The following is a 20583-nucleotide window of genomic DNA, read 5'->3' on the forward strand; positions in this document are numbered from 1 at the left end:
ATCCAAATATATGTCACCTGTTAAAAAAAAAACATCTCGCAAGCAGTGATAGACAGTTTTCAATGGAAACTGTCTCGGAAAAAAGTGAACACTAACATGTTGTATATTTGTTGGCTCTCCGAACTGAAACATAGTTCAGGTTGAAGCCGACGAGGTTTGTACTTAACGTGTGTCAATTACAAAGCAGTAATCAAATAATTTCATCACAAATTGTATTTCTCACTTCCAAGGTATTGTGATTTAAAACCGCAAAATAACGCTTTTGAAAGCTTCAATTGTTAAAAAAAAAGTAGTGCACCCACCACTCCAACCATCACAGCGATGGACACGACCACTAAATGAGCCGTTATTCTAATCCATTTGCGCCGATTAGCCGCCGGGCCCGATTCCGGCACATAATTGCACCAGAAGTGCTGCAATTAATCACGCCCATCAGCATCAATTTAGTGAAAATGTCAACGGAAATCAGCTCGGAGAGTTATCTTCATAATCCAGCCGGAATTTATTTGCTAGTAGAGTGCCCCGTCACCAGTCGCGGTTACGCGCATTTCCATGGCCCACTTGGCATTGATGGTCACCGGTGTGCCATCAATTCTTCGAACTCATTTGCGGCACACATTTCACGGGAAAAAAAACATTATCCAGTCGCAGAGCAAGAGGCGAGAGGGAGAAGGAGCGACATGGCAGACAGACAGGCTGAGTGCATAAATGTTTCCTCTTTTGCTTGCGTTGCATAAAACATGGACATGGATCGATTTCTCCGGTCAGAACACTCGGCAAGCAGAACCCTGTCAGCGAAAGCAGCAGACATTTGCCTTCAAACGCGAAACAGTGTATCGTTATGATGCAGAACAATGTGAACCAACCAACCATCTGGTCCTGTGAAGGTTGATGGATAATGTAACTCCATCGATAAGTGGAAACTCTACTCTGTTTTTTTTTTATTCTTGCCCACAAAGAACGCTACCGTACCCCGGGATGGATGTAGCCGCCCCAAGCATGGCTCTATTGAAAACGCAACAGGAAATGTAAATAAAACGTATTGTATCGATAATTGCTGGCCGGAAGCGAGGCAGAGAGTGCTGCATAGAGGGGGTGGTTAACGGCCCACTGCAGGACAGGTGCAGTGTGCAACGCATCGATAATGGCTATCGACTAAATCAGCGCTCACTGATGCACTCTCGATTACAATGCGGTGTGTAATAAATAATTAGCTATAAAAATTTAACCACTGCCGTCCACTCCTCAACGTCCCACGCTCGAACTAAATTAGCACCAGAAGAGTTACGTGCAGAGAGAGAGCGGCAATGCACGGGGGTAAAAAACGAGTGCACCATGAGTGCCACATAAATTGACTATTTCCCCCTTCCATTGCCCGCTTCTGCCCCATTTCTTCCTTACAATTGCATGTTCATAAATAAATGTATTACGTCGCCCGGAAATGCCATGTTGTTTTATTATCAATGGCTTTTACAGTACACCCCCCTCCCACTCATATACAATAACGGGGGGGGGGGTTGGAGGTGTAGGCCTTGCCGAACACGTGCGCAATGTTGGCAGAATGGTGAAAGCAAAAATGCAATTATGCCATTAATTACCTGCATGAGGATTTAATGGACAGCGTCGGGAAACAGGGCCATCGCGTGCACTTTGATATGCGTGTGGGGCGGGTCCGGCAGCGCGACCGGCTGCTCCGTGCTGTCCACGAGATGATGGTACGGCACCGTCCAGTGACACTCGAGGCCGGCTTTCGTGGCCACCCGCGAGCTGTGTGGGTGGTAAGAGCAGAACAAAAAAAAAGGTAGGGAGGTTGATGGTTTTTGTTGCTGCAACCTTGCGTCCGACCCTTCCCGACTCACCTGTACTCGCAGGTGCAGTTCATCCGCACGAAGTGGAATCCCAAGTCCCGGGCCAGCGCGACCGAACGCTGCGTCAGGTGCAGCCCGATGCCCCGGCGCTGTGCATCGATGGCCGTCGCGAGAAATGCAATCTGCACAAATATACGTCGACGCAGGTTTTGTTGCATGGTTAAACTGTTTTTGACAGAGCCCTGCTCACACACACACACATACACACCAAACGCACTCACCTCAAACAGACAGCGGGTGCAAAAGTGCTGATGCAGGTTCGGTTCCGCCTCGACGATGGACCAGATGTAAAGCAGCTTACGAAGCTGGTCACAGCGCGTTCGATCCGCACGCTCGATCAGCCGCTTGCCGTCCCAGTGGCAGCTGCGCCGCCCAATCGCAACGCCCACGATCCGTTCGGGCTGCACGGGTTGACCGCCAGCAGCGTGAAGCTGTCCGGCAGCAGCACCCGTATGTAGTCGGCCAGTCCGGACTCGCTCGCGCTGGAGCGACACACGTGGAGCGACCGAACGAGCGGTTCGTGGTGCAGCAGGATCGCCTGCACAAACTGTACGATGGCCGGGCTATCCGCTTCCTTCGCTAGCCGCACGTGACAGGGACACTTTGTTTGTGGGAAGGTAGGAGCAGCAGAAAAAGAAATCCCTGTCAGACGAATTATTCCCGCCAGTGTGGAAATTCACACACACACACACACACACACACACACACACACACACACACACACACACACACACACACACACACACACACACACACACACACACACACACACACACACACACACACACACACACACACACACACACACACACACACACACACACACACACACACACACACACACACACACACACACACACACACACACACACACACACACACACACACACACACACACACACACACACACACACACACACACACACACACACACACACACACACACACACACACACACACACACACACACACACACACACACACACACACACACACACACACACACACACACACACACACACACACACACACACACACACACACACACACACACACACACACACACACACACACACACACACACACACACACACACACACACACACACACACACACACACACACACACACACACACACACACACACACACACACACACACACACATCGTACTTACGCTGCCCGATAATGTATTCGGCAAATGGTTGTCCTCGATGCGACGGTCCCCTTCTGACGGGGGTTTTGTAAGCTTCGATTTTAAGCCCGACCGTAGCGAGCGCCAACGAAAATGTTGCACCCAACGGAGCATGTTCACTTTTGATGCGCTAGAGCGCTACGGTTGCTGCGATTGCACATTCCAGCTGCAGACAGCTTGTGGCAAGACATACAGATAAAACACAGGGCGATGCTTATGATAATGCAGAGTAAAAGTGGTTAAATGTATGTAAAAATCCAATCCAAAACGTGTTTTGAAAGCGTCAAGAGCTTCTGTGTGCATAAACGAAACCTTCTTTTATGAATGAACAATGGAGTTTAGTTCATTTGAAATATATTTGCTTTGATTTTGTGATAAAAAAAATGGAAAAGTTAGTTGGATGGTAATTATTGAAATTTCGGTGCTTTACAGTGTAATCATGGCTACACGACCGATTGGAGAAATTGGTAAACGCGAGGCTACATGAGGTGAAATATACAGCGAATTGAACTATTTGACAGGCAAAATATCTGACGGATAAAGCCTCATAGCAACCAGCTAATGTGCAATGTAATCAAATAACGTGCACAAAATCGTAACTAAATCCATTGAATAACGTCAATATCCAGTACTTCGTAAATTTTGAGCAGACAGTTCATAATTTCTTCCAATTAGTGAATGTTCTGCTCACGAAGATATTATTTTTAAGTGAATTTCGTAAGCGGATGTTGTGTCTCCCCCAACCCTTTAGCTGAATCTGCCAGATATTTCACCTGTCAGAATAGTTTATTTCGCTGTATATTTCACCTCATGTAGCCGCGCGGTGACGTTATTTCCCGACGGAAAAAGAAGAATTCAATAACAAAATCACGTCACAATTGATTTTAAAGGACATGTTCTAAAACTTCTTTAACCTAGTGCAGTTTCAGGGAAGTTTAAGGTTTCAATTTAAATAACTCAAAAGCCCGATGTTAGTGCTCAAAAATGTCATTTGGGATATTCAGAGCCGTAGTGTGGTATCCTCGTTCCCTTGGTAAAATACATACACGATGCGTGTATCCATCTTACTTCTACTTGGCGTTACGTCCTACGCGGACATGCGGACATATACTAGTGATGGGCGGGTCGACCCGAACCTATCGGGTCGGAGCCATCCGTAAGCGACCCGGAGTCGTTGGGGTCGACCCGAAAGATACAAGTAGGTTCAGTGGGTGCAACGACTCCGGTAGGTGCGAGAAAGCATAAGCGACTCCGACCCATTGGTGCAACGAGTTCGGGTCGACCCGATAGATCAGTAGGGGCGAGAAAGCATAAGCGACTCCGACCCGTTGGTGCGGCGAGTTCGGGTCGGGTCGGGTCGGATTGAACCTATCTTGACCCGACCCGACCCGAACTCGCCGCACCAACGGGTCGGAGTCGCTTATGCTTTCTCGCACCTACTGATCTATCGGGTCGACCCGAACTCGCTGCACCCGCGGGTCGGATTTGATTCCGACTCCGACCTAGCGCACCCGCTGCACCCACGGGTCGGAATCGATTCCGACTGGCTTGCACCCGACTCCGGGTCGGGTCGTGAAATGAATCGTATGACCCAACACTAACATATACACGATTTAAGAACTTATTGAGTACCACACAATTGGATAATCAATCCTTGCTACGGGGAGGCGGTCTATTCTATACTCGATCCTCGACCAACTTGTTATTGAGTCGTACGAGTTAACGACTATTTCACGGGATCGCCCTCACAGCTGTGATATCTGATCTATTCTTTTTCCAGAAAATTCTTTTTCAAATTGATTTTGAATCTTTTTTTTAAACAGTTCATTAAATATGGATGATCATATTAGCAAATTTATAAATAAATCATCTCTCTCACAGGCTTACAATCTTTTTTTCTAGTAGAAATAACCAATATCTCAGCCTGTATGCATGTTTATCACAACCTAGTTTTGGTTTTTTTGCTGTTTAATTTCATTTCCTGGTAATTTTTGTTGATTCTTCCAAGATTATTTGAATTCTCACCACAGCTATCAAAACAGCTGAATTTTTTTGAGCTGAAAATTTAGTGATCGTTACTGTAATAAGAATGTCTTCTGAATCATTCAGTAATGTTAGGTGCTCACCAAAATGAACGCTCGTTTAGTGTAATCATAGTAAAACCATTCTGATTTTGCTGATTGTTCAGTTACTGGTAGCGATGAAAAAGTGACGAAATATATTTCCAATTGATGTGCAGAGATTAATAAAAAATCAGCCCATGTTCATCTATTTATTTTTTGTTTCATACAGTGTTTAAACTGCAGTGTGGCGTAAAAATATTGATGGTTAAGTTAGCGCTCACAGATACCACGAAAACTCAGCAAGCACAGTGAATTCGAAAAAAGATTTTAAAACAACATCTTTGCTGCCAATTCTTTCTCATTATTCTTTCCAAAAATTTCATCAGAAATTTTATCGGGGTGTTTGTAAGCGCCTACCAAATCAATTTTTCACACAATCACCTCATGAGCAAGTATGCATCGCGTTCTGTTGTTTGAATCAGTGCGCTCCAAGCTTTTAATATTCGCGGACCACTTGACTTTGAACATACATTTGCCGCGGCCTTCATCCATTGGGAGAACATATTTTGTAGACTTAGTTCAACGTTTTTGATCTTATATATAAAAATATATTTTTAGCTTATTCTAGTTATGAATGTTAAAACCACTTCAAAATGTTTAAAACTGTTATATTTAGTCAGAATAATATCAAATTATTAACTAAGTGGGTAAAACCACTCCCTAAAGGCAAAATAACACGAAATTGTGTGATATTTTAGCTGCAAATTACCAAATTGCCAAACCAAATTACCAAAAATCAAACCAAATTACGAGATTCGACTTACGTGGATATTCAAGAAACGCTGTATTATGCGGCCGTTTTCGGTTCTCATGAACCGTCTATCTCGGGGACCGTCTGTAGTTTGTTTTACTGATATCTAGTGAAACAACAAATTGGTTACTGATTTTGCTGATTTCTTGCAATGTGTAAATTACTGACAGCATTCATAAAATGGTGAAAATTATTGAAATATTAAATTTTTGAATCATTTCAGTAAAAAGATTACATTATTTGCTGAGATAAAATTTGCACTGTAGGGGCTCGAACTAAATGATACAGTGATTTAACAATCAACCATCTACCGAATTTACTACTAAAAATCTACTTACGTGATTAGTTTTCATCACTCCAACATTATTGAAACAAATTGTTACACACATTTTGGACGCTCAAAAGCTCCTGCGATTAATTCAACATGAAATCAAGAAACAAACAAAACATCCTTTAGGAACAATCAAATAACAATTAAAATTCTGTAAAAATGGTAAGGAATTGAATTCTAATTTTACACATCACATTGAACGTTTCGTATCATTCTTATTAGTTCTGGTTTTCCGATTTTATTAAACTCAGAGGTCCTGGATGATGTTTTATCGTGTAATTGTATTACGACGATCTCTTAATTTGGCGCTGGTGCCCTTGGCGATCAATATTAAGCCACGGGCCTATTGATACTTCAAACGCGCGTTTCATGATTTCAGTGATACTTTGAACTGTAGTTTATATAAAATTAGCAAAGTCTATCAAATACTAAATCAACCGATATACCATCAATCTAATGAGTCCGCATATTATACAAGGTATGAAAACAAGGAATGCAGGATATAAATAAGAATACAGTGGTATGCAAATGAGCGTACAATGAATTTGTAAAGAATTCCTCCGAAAATCCTGGGGCACACCAAAATGCGAAATAAGCATAAAACAACCGTTTTCATTGCTAAATTCCCGCACACCCGTGGTCAAGCTGGCTAAAACCGTTGCACCATTTACATTTGTCCGGAAACTCATTCGAACAGTGTATTGAATTACTCATATTTACACAGAATTCCAATAACAGTTCGGGCGGTACAGCTTGCACCGTGTCTCTATTTCGAAACCGTTCGCTAGCGTAAGGACTCATTCCGTATTTCACCATTTCCGCGCGCAGAAAAGTAAACATTTTTGGCAAATAATCCAATTTCAACTCCACCCTCACTCACTGCCCATGCGACCCCCAGGCATCCAGGCACCCTATCGTCCACGCCACGGTTCCAGCAATACCTCCGGCAGCTCGTCGCACGCTACCGGCGCGTTGCCTCCATCCGCCTCCGGCAGCAGGAACGCGTTCGGTTGCATTCTCCTGAGCCCTTCCGTGTTGTCGCACAGCAACCGTGCGATGGTCGCTTTCCGCAGTTCACCCAGCTGGCTAGCGTCAAACCCAGCGCCAACGCCATTTTCAAAGAAGAACCTATCGCCCGTCCGCGTACGCCGGAACTGCTCGAGCAGGATGCACAGGAACGTTGGTCCAACGGTTGCACCAGCCGCTCGATGACTCTCCAGCGCTCCGGCCACTGCCAGCTCCACATCGTCGACCGTATCGTACCAACGGGCCAATCGGTCGACCGTAGCGCGTGGAATTTCACCATACAGATCCTCCCATCGGGTAGCGCGCCCCAGTCCGCACAGCTCCCGGAAGTCATTGTAGCGGGCAAGTCCATGATCTCGAGCCCGGTGTATATCGATCGCCTTCAGATCGGCCCCGTAAGGGTTCGCGTTCCGGAAGAGAAAGTGTTTGGCCTCGGGCGTCAGCTGGTCGTTGGCAGCGTCGTGCGGCTGGCTGGTCATGCCCCGCGTCAGCAGCTCCCGGTTGTTGCGCTGCTCCAGCACGCCCGGACGCCGCAGCCAGTCCGAAAGGCGAACGGAATCGGACAGGAGGGATTGCTCCGTCCCGGATTCTTGGTACAGCCTGCAAATGGAACGGCTTACACTTGGTGGCAGATCTAATGGGGACACGCTTAGTTGCAGGCTTACCCGAGCTGGCCCACAATCATGTTGTGAAAGTACCGAAAGGCAGCAGTACCGAACGCATTGCTTACGGTCACATCCTCCAGGGGATTGTAGTCCCGGACGAACCCGTCCGCATCGGTACCGTCCTGCAGCAGACCGTGCTGCAGCATGTTCGCCCGTCCCAGGTACATCGGCAACCAATCGTTGAACACGATCGACTGGTATTTGGCGATGTTGATACGGCGTGCCTCCTGAAACAGGCGCTCCTCGTCCCAGCAGGGATTGAGCCGGGCCAGCTCGCCCGCCAACCGGTTGTGCTCGAGCAGGTGCGCTATCTGCAGGATGGCCAGATGGGGGCTCTGGTTGGAGCGCAAGTCGCCGGTCAGATAGCACACGTCCGCCTCGTGCCGCATCTGGCAGAGGTGGCTGGCGTTCGGGTTGGGCGGTGGCCAGTCTTGACCGTGCCGGTGCTGGACCAACATTCGCCCGGCACGATGTTCCCGCAGGCTGGCCGTCTGGTCGTGGCTGTTACCGTACACGATGGAAAGATCCAGAAAGGCCGTTACGGAGGAAAGCTGCTCGGCGGTGCCGTAGTTTGTCACGCACGGATGCTCAAGGGTGGTTTTGGTGCGTAACATACTCATGCATTGGTTGTCCTCGGGGGTAGTACTGGGTCATCCGGCGGTACTTCAAGCGGCATGCAGCGGGGCGGTAACAGGTCCGGTGGAATTCGTTTACCGCCCGGGCAACACTTTACTCCGAACACTGGATAGAATGGAACGGTAATAATGGATGGAAATCAATTGTTAAACCCATTTCAACAGCAAAATAATTTCTTAATCTTCAGTGGAATTTTGTGTTCCAAGTTTTACTCTATAAATACATTCTATATATTAGTAATGATTGATGTTTTTTTTGAGATTTAAGGATTTGAGAAGGAAAAAGATGAAAATATAATTTTACAATTTTCCTATATTTCCATTTGCTTAATTTGCTTATATACACTCAGTGATTACCTATACCAGGATAGAAGGACTAAGGGCTTAAGTCACGGGACCGGCTGAATAAATACAGCGCCTACCACAACTATATGGACAGTCGTTTTTCGCGATTTGCAGAAAATCCATAAGATATAGAACGTACTGTACTGTATGCTGAAGTGCACCATACTATTTTACATCTTCGTGAAACATTACATCACTTTACATCTTTTTTTTCAAATTTTTTTGACTCGTTTTTACACGACTGATGACGAAAAAACAAATTTAACAAATTTACAAAAGTAGAGTAACAGCTTTAGATGAACATCAGTTACCGATTGGAACAACTTATATTCTTCCATAAATAAGGCGTAATTCGATTGCTCAGAATAGTGATGAGATTTCTGGAGCGCACCCACGAAATCCAACAGACTCCATTTATTGTTAGTCCATTACTGACTCCTGCTAAACCCAAGCCGTCCGAAGTCAGAGTCATCTGGAGTCGGAGTCAACCGGAGACAGCCGGAATCAGTATCAAACTGGAATCGGAGTTGGTCAGTGTTGGGCCAGCATTTCATTTCGTGTAGTTGTTTTTCGTCTTTTGCTTTGCGCATGCATTTCATATACAGGCCTTTGTAGCTTAGCGACGAAAACAATGCTTTGCTACAACGTCCTTGAACAGGCAATATCCAGCATCGACACTGACTGATCCCTGCCGACTCGGACTTCGGACGACTCCGCAGACTTCAACTCCGGACGACTCCGATTCTGGATGACTTTGACTCCGGGCGATTCAAACCCTGAACGACTCCGACTTCTTCTCGGACGATTCCTCCTCGGATTTCTTTATAAACCACTTGCTGATTGATGTGGTGTCACATGGGATAAAATTGATGTCTCGTTTTAATAAAAAATAGAAGAATATGCAATCCGAGGAGTGCAAAATTATAGCATTCTTCCCAAGATATGCTATTAAAGCGAACTGGAGGCAATCGCGTATCTCGAATATTAGCGTAAGGCTAATTTCGAGTTTTTCAGTTTAATTATAGCTAATTTTCTTATAATTTTGTTTGAAGTAGTAAGTTTTAGCCACTAAATTAGTTGTTTGGTCTGATTTCAACTGAAGATTTCAATTTTATACAGGTATTCCCCGATACACGCTATTAATGCGGATCAAAGGCGTTAGTCAAATTTCGATGTTTTCGGTCAAATTATAGCTAATTTTCGTATCATTCTGCTTGAAGGGATAGGTTTTAGCCATTAAATTAGTCATTTGATCTGATTTCAACTAAAAATAACAATTTTGAATCATTTAAAATGGTTTTCAAATTCGACCAGTAGGGAATTTATTTTGAGTTTGACATTTGATGTGTCAAATAAGTGTTCTTCTTCTTTTTGGTCGTTATTGAGTTTACATGTTATTGAGTCGTTCGAGTTGACGACTGTACCACGGGACCGCTCCATTTAATTAGTTTCTTGAGGGTTGGCTTTTAATGACTTTTGGATTAGCCCCCATAGCAGGATAGTCAGTCCTAGGTATGGCGACATGGTCTAGTTGGGGCTTGAACCCATGACAGGCATGTTGTTAAGGCGTACGAGTTGATGACTGTTTAAACGCGCCAGTTTGTTTGCCTCCTAGTGGTATCCAAGGAGAAAATGAAGAATAAATAATCCCGTATTTGGCTCAACCAAGGAAGTTTGGAGATAATAAGCCACCATTTCTTCACCAAAAGGGAAAAAATACCCTTTATCGCTTCTGAGTGCTGGCTTGCCACCGTCCCTGTGCCACTGCTTATAACATATGTATCCTTAAATACGTTTCAACACGTTTCACCAGTTTCTCCAGTGCCGCCTGGTGGCCCATCAATTTTCATCACTGCCACCACCGTCGGCCAACTTACCATCCGCGGTAAAACTCATGTCATGCGCCACCAGCTGCCCGAACTGCATGTTAATGATGGTGTTGCGCCCGTCCCGACCTTCCGCCTCGCCGAACAGTGCCAGTGAAAGCTGCCGAGCGTTGGGCAATGGTCGGCCCGAGGCCATACGGGCCGGTTCCGACACACCGTCCGCGTACCAGCCGGCAGTAGCCGCCGGTACGGCCGGTACGGTGTCCCGTACAGCGGACTGTAAAGACTGTTGCACGAACCGTCCATCGTGCGGTACGGTGCCGTACCCTCATCGCACGATGCAACCAGCGGACAAACGGCCAGCACCGAGTTGCGGATCACTGCGCCTGGCAGCAGCAGTAGCAGCAGCACCATTAAACACATCCAAACTCGCCTGCACTTCATTTTCCGCACGATTGCATACATTTCGGGCGCGTCGCCGTTCACCGCACGCGTGTGGTGAATTTCTCGCTTTTCTTTTCCACCAACACAAAAAAAAGAAACACACAAAATCACTCGAAAACTAGCATTGCAAATTATGTGAAAAACGGGGAATTCAAACGGGTGGATAAAACCACAACCAGCGGAAGGCACAATTTTGCAAACCACTAAACACGACCCCCGTACGATGCAACCAGTGGCAAGTGAGAAGAGTAAACGCTAAACGTAGCACAAATTATGGCAGCGCCAATATTTACAACGTTATAATTTATACCACAAACCCACCTGGTCAGGTCGATCCGGGAGGAAGGGGTACTAAGAATTGTAATTGATACCAATCGCTTTCATCGGCTGCAACACAATGCTGGCTAATGTGTGCGACGCTGATGCGATAAATGCTTTGTGTTAGCGCGCGCGCTCGTGCCCCGCGTTTTAAACCCGTTTATAGTCGACCTTTTTGTCACGGACGGTTTTGCATTCAATGCAACGCAAGCCTGCCCCTTATTTAGAATGGCGTTTGTATGCCGTTCTCGTTACTGGCGGATCAAACAATGCTCCCGGTTTGGCTCGATTAGCTGCACCATGCCGTCCCCCTCTCTTTTATGTTACAATATGTAGCACATCAAGCAGCACATTAAACCCTATCAGGCACCCATTAGTGCACCACTTCCGACGAGACACCCCGCCGACCCGACTTTTCTTTTGCCTGGTAGGGCAACGAGAGGTTTAGATGGTCGAGATTGTAGCGGAGAATATTGCACCTCATTTTGCATTGCCATTGTTTTTCCCCCGGGCGTGGAGGGATTGAGCAGGTGAGGTGTATCGATGACACGGCTAATGTGCCGTCGCTTGTTCTCTGATTGATGAACTGTGCACAAATCGTACGCACAAAGCGGTACACCGTTTGAATCACTGCCGTAAACTGGCGAGTAGGGGATTATTTAGTAACAGCACAATGCGGGGTTCAGTGCTTGTGTGTTGGACTCTGTTTTGCGTAATTATTACTACACAAAAGGGTGATAACTAGCCAATGCAAAGTGAGAAAGTGAGTTTAGAGGTGTCGGGTAAAAATCATATATTTCTTATAGGATTACTTGTTTTATTGTGTGTTTTGGTTTAATTTGTTAAAACATATTATTTTATGGAAGTTTCTGGAACATTATTGGGACGCTTTTTAGTTTTCTTGATTCTATCATAATTGCTGACTTAACTTACGCTTACGCTAATGGAAATAATTTTCTTCGCCTTTCCATCATCTGAAAAACAAAAAAGGTTTACGACCGTCTTCAAAAAAACAAAGACAAAAAATCTCAAAACCTTAAATGTTGAAGGTTATCATTAGGGAAATTAGCGTTCTCAGTTGGAAGCTTTTTTTATCGCAACAAAATTTGCTAGATAAACAAATATGTATTAAAATAACGTTCAATTTCACATGTTTCGTACCTTTCATTTAATAACTATGTTGAGGTCCCAAAACTTGCATATTTATTGTACAATGGAGACGCCCAGTAAAACTTAATTACAACATTTTAACTATCTTCCAGGAAAACGAATCATGTCAGCAGACATTTTTTGAGGCTTGTTCTCTTTTTTTGTTATTTTAAACCAGGAAGCTGTAATATCATCCTATCAGTGAAACAATACAGGCAATTCCCGATATACACTATTAATGGGCACCGAAAACAGCCACAAAATAACGCGTATCTCGTATTTCCGCATTTGTCAAATTTCACGAATTCCATACAAAATATCATCAAACTTTTCGCGTTGTTTTGCTTGACATTATTGGTTTTAGTTTATAATTCAGACTGTGTATTACAATTTTTAATATTGATGTGAGAATGATAAAACTAGACCAGAAAGGTAATTATTCGGCATTTTACAATTGATGAGTCGAATCAGTACAATTTGTTTAAAGAACAGTCAAATTTAGGAAACCGCGTATCTCCAAATCTTCGTATTGAAGGTACCGTGTACCTTGGGGACTACATATATCCATAATCCAGGCTATCAAATATCACAGATTTAAAAAAACTGTGGAGATCAAACAAGTTTCGTGTTCAATCAACAAAGTGACTTTTTCTTAACATATAAATTACTATGTTTTTGGATTTAAATTAATACAGCTATGTATTTGTATGCTATTTTCCACTTTCTGCCAAAGGGTCTATAATAGGCACGAGTGGAAACAAGTTATTTGATTCCACTGTTCATCCGAGGATGGTCATGTTTCAATTGAAAACATGTGTGGATTTTACGCCTTTTATAAATTTCATTTTGCGGCTGTTGCTGGTACCGTTCTATGTGCCCATTATCGTTTAAGCGGACCAGATACAAAACAATCAGTTGTGTTTTAAACTTAAAATATCAAACGCTGATACCGCATCAGTTTCATTTTAAATGCATTACAATTTATTAAGTGGAGTTGGGTTTGAACATTATTTTAATCGGCTAGAAATCACGCATTTGTATGCACACACGAGCGTTTTCTTCTCAACGCCATCGGGTTAAATTCACCTTTGAAATTTGCTCACACGGAATCACCGGATTGCTCTCGCTCACGAGGAAAAATGCATTCCTCTGTATCTCTTTCAGTCCGTGCGTATTGTCACACAGCACCCGTGCCATGGACGCCTTTCGCACCTCGAACAGTTGGCGCGAGCTAAACACGTTGCCATTCTCAAAGTAGAACCGATCGCCCACCCGCGTACGGCGGAACTGATCCAGCAGCAGACAAGCGAACGTTTCGCCCGGCATTCCATCGCCATGGTGACGTTCCAGTGCTCCCGCAACGGCCAGATCTACGTCATCAACTGACTCGTACTGTTCCGATAGTGACCTCACCATGGCAGGAGTTCTCAGCACATTATTAAACTCTTCCCAGCTCGTTACCCTGCCCAGCTCACAGTACTCGCGATAGTCGTTGTAGGAGGCCAGCCCATGATCCCGTGCGCGCTGGATGTCGATCGCTTTCAGATCAACTCCGACCGGTCCACCGTGTCGGAAGAGGAAATGCTTCACCTCCGGAGTGAGATGATGATTTGGACGATCGTGCGGTTGGTAGATCATCCCCCGGGACAGTTGCTCATAATTGCCATCCTTTTCTAGCACCGAAGGGTTGTTGAACCAATCGGACAGACGGATCGATCCCGTCGGCTGTCTCGATTCCGCTATCAAGCTGAAAATGTGAATTTTTCATACAAATATTAATATATTTTACGACATTTTCACTTTCCCGCTCAACACTTACTCCAAGTGACCGGCAATAAGATTGTGAAAGAATCGGAATGCAGCCGTTGCGAACGCATTGCTCACCGTTGGATCGACCGAGGATTCGTAGTCGTCGGCAAAGTCGGGCAACTCCAGCGCGGGCAGTACGCCGGCCGCTCGCATATTTTCCGCCCCGAGGTAAATCGGCAACCATTCGTAGTAAACGATCCGCTGGTACTGGGCAATGTTAAGCTTGCGTGCCTGCTGGAATACCGTCTCATCGTCCCAGCCGGCGTTTAGGTCGGCCAGCTCACGTGCCAACCGATTGTGCTCCAGGTGAAACGCCTGATGCAGCAGCGTTAGGTGCGGGCTTTGATTCGAGCGAACGTCCCCGGTGAGATAGCAAGCGTCGTCGGCGGCATCCTTCGACACGCAGGTAGTCGTTTTGTTGGGATGCACCGGCAGCCACTGCTTGCCGTTGCGTGTCTCCGCCTGCAGTTGTCCCCGGCTGAAGGTACGCAAGCTGTTGGTCTGCTCCAGCGAGTTCCCGTACACCACGGACAGGTCCAGAAAGGCAGTGACTGAGGATAATTGCTCCGCTGACTCTTCACCGGCTGCCAGCGACGAGCAAGCATCCTCCAGTGTGGTTTTAGTGCGCACCAGATTCATGCACTGAATGCCTTCGCCGGCCAGCACTGGATCATCGTCGGCCACCTCGATGGGAAAGCATCTCGGGGAGGCAAGTGCCTTCGGGACCATCTTCCCGTCGGCACAGCACTGTATGCCGTCAGCTGGTCAGAGTAAATTGAAATCGGGTTCAACGAGGCACATACAAACAGACACACACACACAAACACGCTCAACACACACTTACCATCCGCTGTAAAGCTCAGGTCGTGCGCTACAAACTGTCCGAACTGCATGCTTACAAGTGTGTTTCGCGGATGTTGCATTTCCGTTTCACCGAAAAGATGAAGCGACAGCTGGCGTGCATTGGGCAGTGGGTTGCCCGAGCTGGCCAGGGCCGGCTCCCAGATGCCGTCGGTGTATTGGGCCGGTACGAAGCGGGCGTACGGTCGGTTCGGCGTGCCCCAGTCGGGATTGTTTAGATTGTTGCAGGACCCATCGAGCTGGTAGGTCCATACACTATCGTCACATACTGGTGTCTCGGGACAGACCGTTTGTGACAGACCAGTGTAAGATGAAAGGAGCGTAATGGCAATCAATAAACCTGGGACGGTGTTCATCCTAAGGGAAGTGAGAGAAATTCATTTTTATTTCAAGAGCTTTGTATGAGAGAGAAGCTTGAGTGATGCAAGCAATACCAATGTTTGAATTGTTTTTCACTTGACAAATGGATGTTGGTAGCAGTCTATTCTTCACTATGTTTGCTCGACGCTATGCTATTGAAATCTAATCAAAGAAATTTTTCTCAAGAGGCTGGATGTTGTTGCAAAGCCAAATAATAATGGAGTTTTCATAAAAAAACACACAATTACTAATTACGATTATGATTCTTTCGCAATCAGTGATTTCTTTTTCTTAAACCAGGTCATTTGAAAAAATTGACTTAAATGATGTATAAATTAAATGTATTTTCATAGCCCTAGTCAATTTTGCGTTCAGCATTCGAGAATATTCACCCGCACATTAATTATGTTCATTTTCGTATCGTTTTGCTAGTGACGTTCCGCTTCGACTAACTCGTCGGTAGATTCGAGTCGACGAAGTAAAAATCGGTACCGTATTGCTCTAAAAGGAAGGTGCATTCGAGAGATTTTCTACCGACAGCTCAAGCCGTCGGAAACAAGCAAATTTAATCTCACAAAAATGTTAAGCCACTGTCTTCTTCTTCTTCTTTGGCTCAACAACAACCGATGTCGGTCAAGGCCTGCCTGTACCCACTTGTGGGCTTTGGCTTTCAGTGACTAATTGATTCCCCCCCATAGCAGGATAGTCAGTCCTACGTATGACGGCGCAGTCTATTGGGGATTGAACCCATGACGGGCATGTTGTTAAGTTGTACGAGTTGACGACTATACTACGAGACCGGCTAAAAGCCACTGTCTACATGTGTAATTAACTTTAACATAAGTTTATCAGCACTCTCATCACTCATATTCACCCCATTTCGAACAAAATTATGGAAAAAATGGTTTTGAAGAAGTGCTGAATCCGTTTGTTTACACCTGATCATAGCCTGACTTTTTTCCCTCCCACCGCCCACTTCACCGTCGATGTTCTCTTAGACTGCTACAAAGGCGCCATAGAGTCATGCAAGAAATTTTCAAAAATATGTACAAAGATATGAAATAGTATTTTGTACAACTCATAGCTTCACTGGTTTCAACTATCTCTTCCGGATTTTCCGCAAGTCGCGAAAAACGGCTATCCATTTAGTTACGGTAGGCGCTGTACGTCTCTTAACGAGTAAAATCTTGCATAACGGGCATTTTTTTTATGTTCCTTGTATTTCGATATTTATTGTAGCAAATTTTCAATTGTGAAGAGACTGGCTTATTTAGAAAAAAAGTATTTGCTGGAAATGTGTAAAAGCGGAACACAACGACACAAACCGATCCAAAATGTTTTTTCTGAAGTAAAAGCCCAAAACAATTGACAACTTTTTCAAGACAATGGACGTCTAATATTGGCAAAGCAATAGTTAACTAGCAGTATTTTCCCAATTATCAGCATTATAAAGTAAATATTCATTTTTACATTTATTTTTACAAATTACTTCATTTTTTATACGGAATTTTCATATCATAAGTAATTTTTCGTACTACAAGCAAGTCACTGACACGGATTAAACTCATTGTAAGAGGTTCTACTGCAGAATAAACCATGAGGTTACTTCAAACTCTGATTTCTTCTTCTTCTTCTTCTTTTGGCTCAACAACCGTTGTCGGTCAAGACCTGCCTGTGCCACTTGTGGACTTGGCTTTCAGTGACCGGCTCAAAAACGGCTGTACCATGAAACTCTGCTTTAATCTCTATTATTGTCCAAACCCGTCTTACAACTGTTCTGTAAAACATCACACCCGGCTTGGGATCAAATTTTGTACAAACCAAACGACATCCATACAGCGAGCTGACTATTTCAATACAGGTAATCATACACCAAATAGGAAGCAACACACAAGAGCACATGCAACGGATGACAATAAAATGCACTTATATATTTCTCATATCTCATATCATGTCTCGCAAACACGAAACGAGTATCACGAAACACCAAAAATGAACCCGTCACCGATAGTTCTTATTGACTCTTCACAGACACTTTTGCTCAACCCCATCAACACCTCACCGGGTGCAACCGTCACACTAATTCTACACAGCAGCACCAACCAACAAACAAAAACAAAGCACCCAAAAACCGTCCCCCACCCCAAATTACCTGGCGCAACTTCTTGACAGCCGGAAAAGTGGCACTGGGTACTACTGAATTGGTTGCGCTTCACGCCCGCACCATTTATACCGGAGCATGAGCTTGCAAAACCGTCCATTGCCCAACAAGATCGAAATGAAGCCGTGGTTGTCGTCTCAGTCGCCGTACGAAAATAAAAGTGGTTTGTTATCGCTGCCGTGTTCTATTATCAGCAGTTTTGCATTCCGTGCATCGCGCGCACCATCTTCACAGAGGGAGTCGGGGGTGGGGAGTGGTTTTGTATTTGCTATCAAATTAGACGACAAATCTACTGCCAACTTATCGATGCCAAGGCAACCAAGACCAAGTTGCCGGCAGTAACGATGGCAGAGGGTCAAGTAGACTGGCTAATCATTTCGCATCGTTTCTTTTTGGTCAAGTGCCGGATGGCTTATCGATCAGCCGTCGTTGGCTAACCGGCAATGAGCAATCGAAATTGCAATTGGAGATTATTTGAAGTAGCTGGCGTTTGGTGTTGCCATGAGTAGTACACATTGTAAACAGATCAATATTACATCAACAAATGAGTTCAAACGAGCAAACCTCAGCCCGATTGCGATGAAGGAAACTGGATAAAATCATGACATTCAATTGTTTCTATTAAACCTCACAACTGTCATCAAGAACTGCGCTCTTCTCGTCATTTCTTTTAACGCCTTTCGGGAGGGTATTCCCTCGCAGTGTTTTGTTTTACGGTTGAAGCAACGGAGAATTCCATCCAACACACCGTCAGTGCAATAGCTGCCCAGATGCAATTCGCTGCCCGTGACACAATTCGTCACCGTACACGCGCGGCGACGCCCAGTGCCCACGGAAGGCGTTCAGCTGAGTGAGTATTTTGGTTAGTCTGGGCTCCCTTCCCGTCCGATATCGATAGGCCGGTTAGGAGCGTTTCCTTCTAGCCTAGCTGTGGGGAGGACGCGGCATTCGTTTGGGACAATGGGTCGCTGGCCATTGCACAACAACTGCACCAAAAAAAAAAACCGCAGCGTAGAGGGAAGGAAAAGCACATTCCTGCTATAAATCACCACCTTGCCGAACCGAACGGCATACATTTGCATACGGCAGTGCGTTGAGTGTAAAGCGTGAGCACAGTCGCAAACTCTCGTTAAAAGAACTCTGTGTAAAGAATCGTGCAAAACACGAACACGGTGGTGAAATGTGTGTCGTGCTGTGGAAGGCGCGTTGTTGCTGGGGTTGCTGCAGTCCTGCTGTAAAATGTTCCGGCCTGCACATGTACCCGGAATATTCGATCCGGCCAAGTTTCTGCAGCGTCCGTTGCCGCTGAAAAGTGCCGTTGAGAGTCGAGCCGTTCGGAGCCGGAATATTTCGGGCGGCGGGTTTAAGGACGGCGAGGTTGGCTTTGTGCGTTCGAACAGCGAGTCGGGCAAGGGTGGCTTCCGGCACAAGGAGAACTTTCACCGCAAGGATGGAAACAAGTACGGGCACGAGCGGCAGACGGGATTTGGCGAGTCGAAGCGTACCGGGGACGAGCTGGCGAAACAGCAGGGCAGGCAACGGTGGACACGCACCACTACCGCCCCGAACCGACGTACGAAGTGTTCGAGGAGCAAAGCAAAGGAAGCACGCGCAAGGTAGGCAAAAGACAACGCACTGAGCTTAACGGAACTGATGATTCCCTGTTTTAGTGATGTGGAAAACCGGACAAACACAAAAAGTACGGTCTCGCCGGTGGCAAGGACAAGAAAAAGCCCACCGAGATGAAGCCGACCAAATCGTCGCGGCAAACGGTCGCTGCCGGCCCGAAGGCAAAGGGACGCTCCAATGCGAAGAAAAACCACACCGGCTACGAATCGATCGTGTACCATGAGAACGAGCGGGACAGCAGCGAGCATGGGTACGGGAAGAAGCAGAAGCAGGCGATCGGGCAGCTTCCACAGCCCGAGGAGAAGAGTCCGGCCAAACAGATTGCCCACGACGATGGGTTCGATGAGGGCGAGGGTGGATCGGACGCTGGTCGGGATTCGGATTTCAACGATAGTTATGACGCGTTGCGGTTCGATAGCGACTTTGAGCGGTCGTTGGTAGTGAGGAGGACGAGGGGACGGAGTGGAGGAGGAGAATGGTGGTCGGCAGGCTGGAAGAAGGGGGAAGACGACTACGATGAGGGAGACGAGGGGATGATGACGACGATGGAGCCAGCCAGGACAAGTACCGGGGAGATGATTACGATGACGAGGCGAAGAATCGGACGGTTCGGAAAAGGGAGAGGACGATCGGCAGTACGAGTACGCCAGCGAGGCGGATGGTGATGCGCAAGATTACTGAACAAATGGGGTAAACGGGATGGAATGTGCTGTAGGTGATTAAGATTAAGAGCAGAGAACAACGATATCGGTAGGAAGCTGCTGTTAGGGCTGTAGTTTAACGAGATACCTCGAACCGAAGTGCAATATGTCGTAATAATCGAACTAATGATACTGTTATTACACGTCGCCTGTACTTGTGTTGTAACGTCTGTGGGGTCGTGAGTGGCGCTGACAGTCACTTGTGCAAGAATTCGCAATGAAATTTAGCATAATTATTATTGAGATACTGAACTGCTTTGATGGAATTGGATACAGATTGAGTATGAATCGTTATTAATTGGAGAATGCTCATGCTGGATTAGAGAAAGGGTATTATACTGAGAATTCACTTGCTTTATTATATACTTTGCAGCATTCTAAATAATTA

The 20583-nt window shown here is 45.7% G+C and overlaps 1 protein-coding gene and 2 pseudogenes across 1 annotated transcript; all 3 read right to left on the bottom strand.

Annotated features, from left to right (window-relative positions):
* Positions 1-1431: 1431 nt before the first annotated feature.
* On the bottom strand, positions 1432-6028 carry LOC121602908 (annotated as a pseudogene).
* Positions 6029-7177: 1149 nt separating this feature from the next.
* LOC121602909 lies at positions 7178-11177 on the bottom strand (annotated as a pseudogene).
* A 2455-nt stretch (positions 11178-13632) lies between these two features.
* LOC121602907 (peroxidase-like) lies at positions 13633-17925 on the bottom strand. Its single transcript, XM_041931669.1, has 4 exons — positions 17857-17925; positions 15328-15701; positions 14494-15244; positions 13633-14421 (listed from the first exon to the last, which is right to left on the bottom strand). Exons 2-4 carry the CDS (start codon positions 15698-15700, stop codon positions 13737-13739), a joined length of 1809 nt encoding a protein of 602 aa, XP_041787603.1. The 5' UTR covers position 15701; positions 17857-17925; the 3' UTR covers positions 13633-13736.
* Positions 17926-20583: the final 2658 nt, after the last annotated feature.

Source organism: Anopheles merus, unplaced genomic scaffold (assembly GCF_017562075.2).
Source record: "Anopheles merus strain MAF unplaced genomic scaffold, AmerM5.1 LNR4000700, whole genome shotgun sequence".
Lineage (NCBI taxonomy): Eukaryota > Metazoa > Arthropoda > Insecta > Diptera > Culicidae > Anopheles > Anopheles merus.

Bases quoted from the DNA above. Each gene is read 5' to 3' on its own strand.
- LOC121602907 (XM_041931669.1), bottom strand. From the start codon at position 15,700: ATGAACACCGTCCCAGGTTTATTGATTGCCATTACGCTCCTTTCATCT. The intron at 15,245-15,327 runs GTAAGTGTGTGT...TACTCTGACCAG, and splicing joins CCTGAGCTTTACAGCGGATG to CTGACGGCATACAGTGCTGT. The intron at 14,422-14,493 runs GTAAGTGTTGAG...TCACATTTTCAG, and splicing joins CTTATTGCCGGTCACTTGGA to CTTGATAGCGGAATCGAGAC.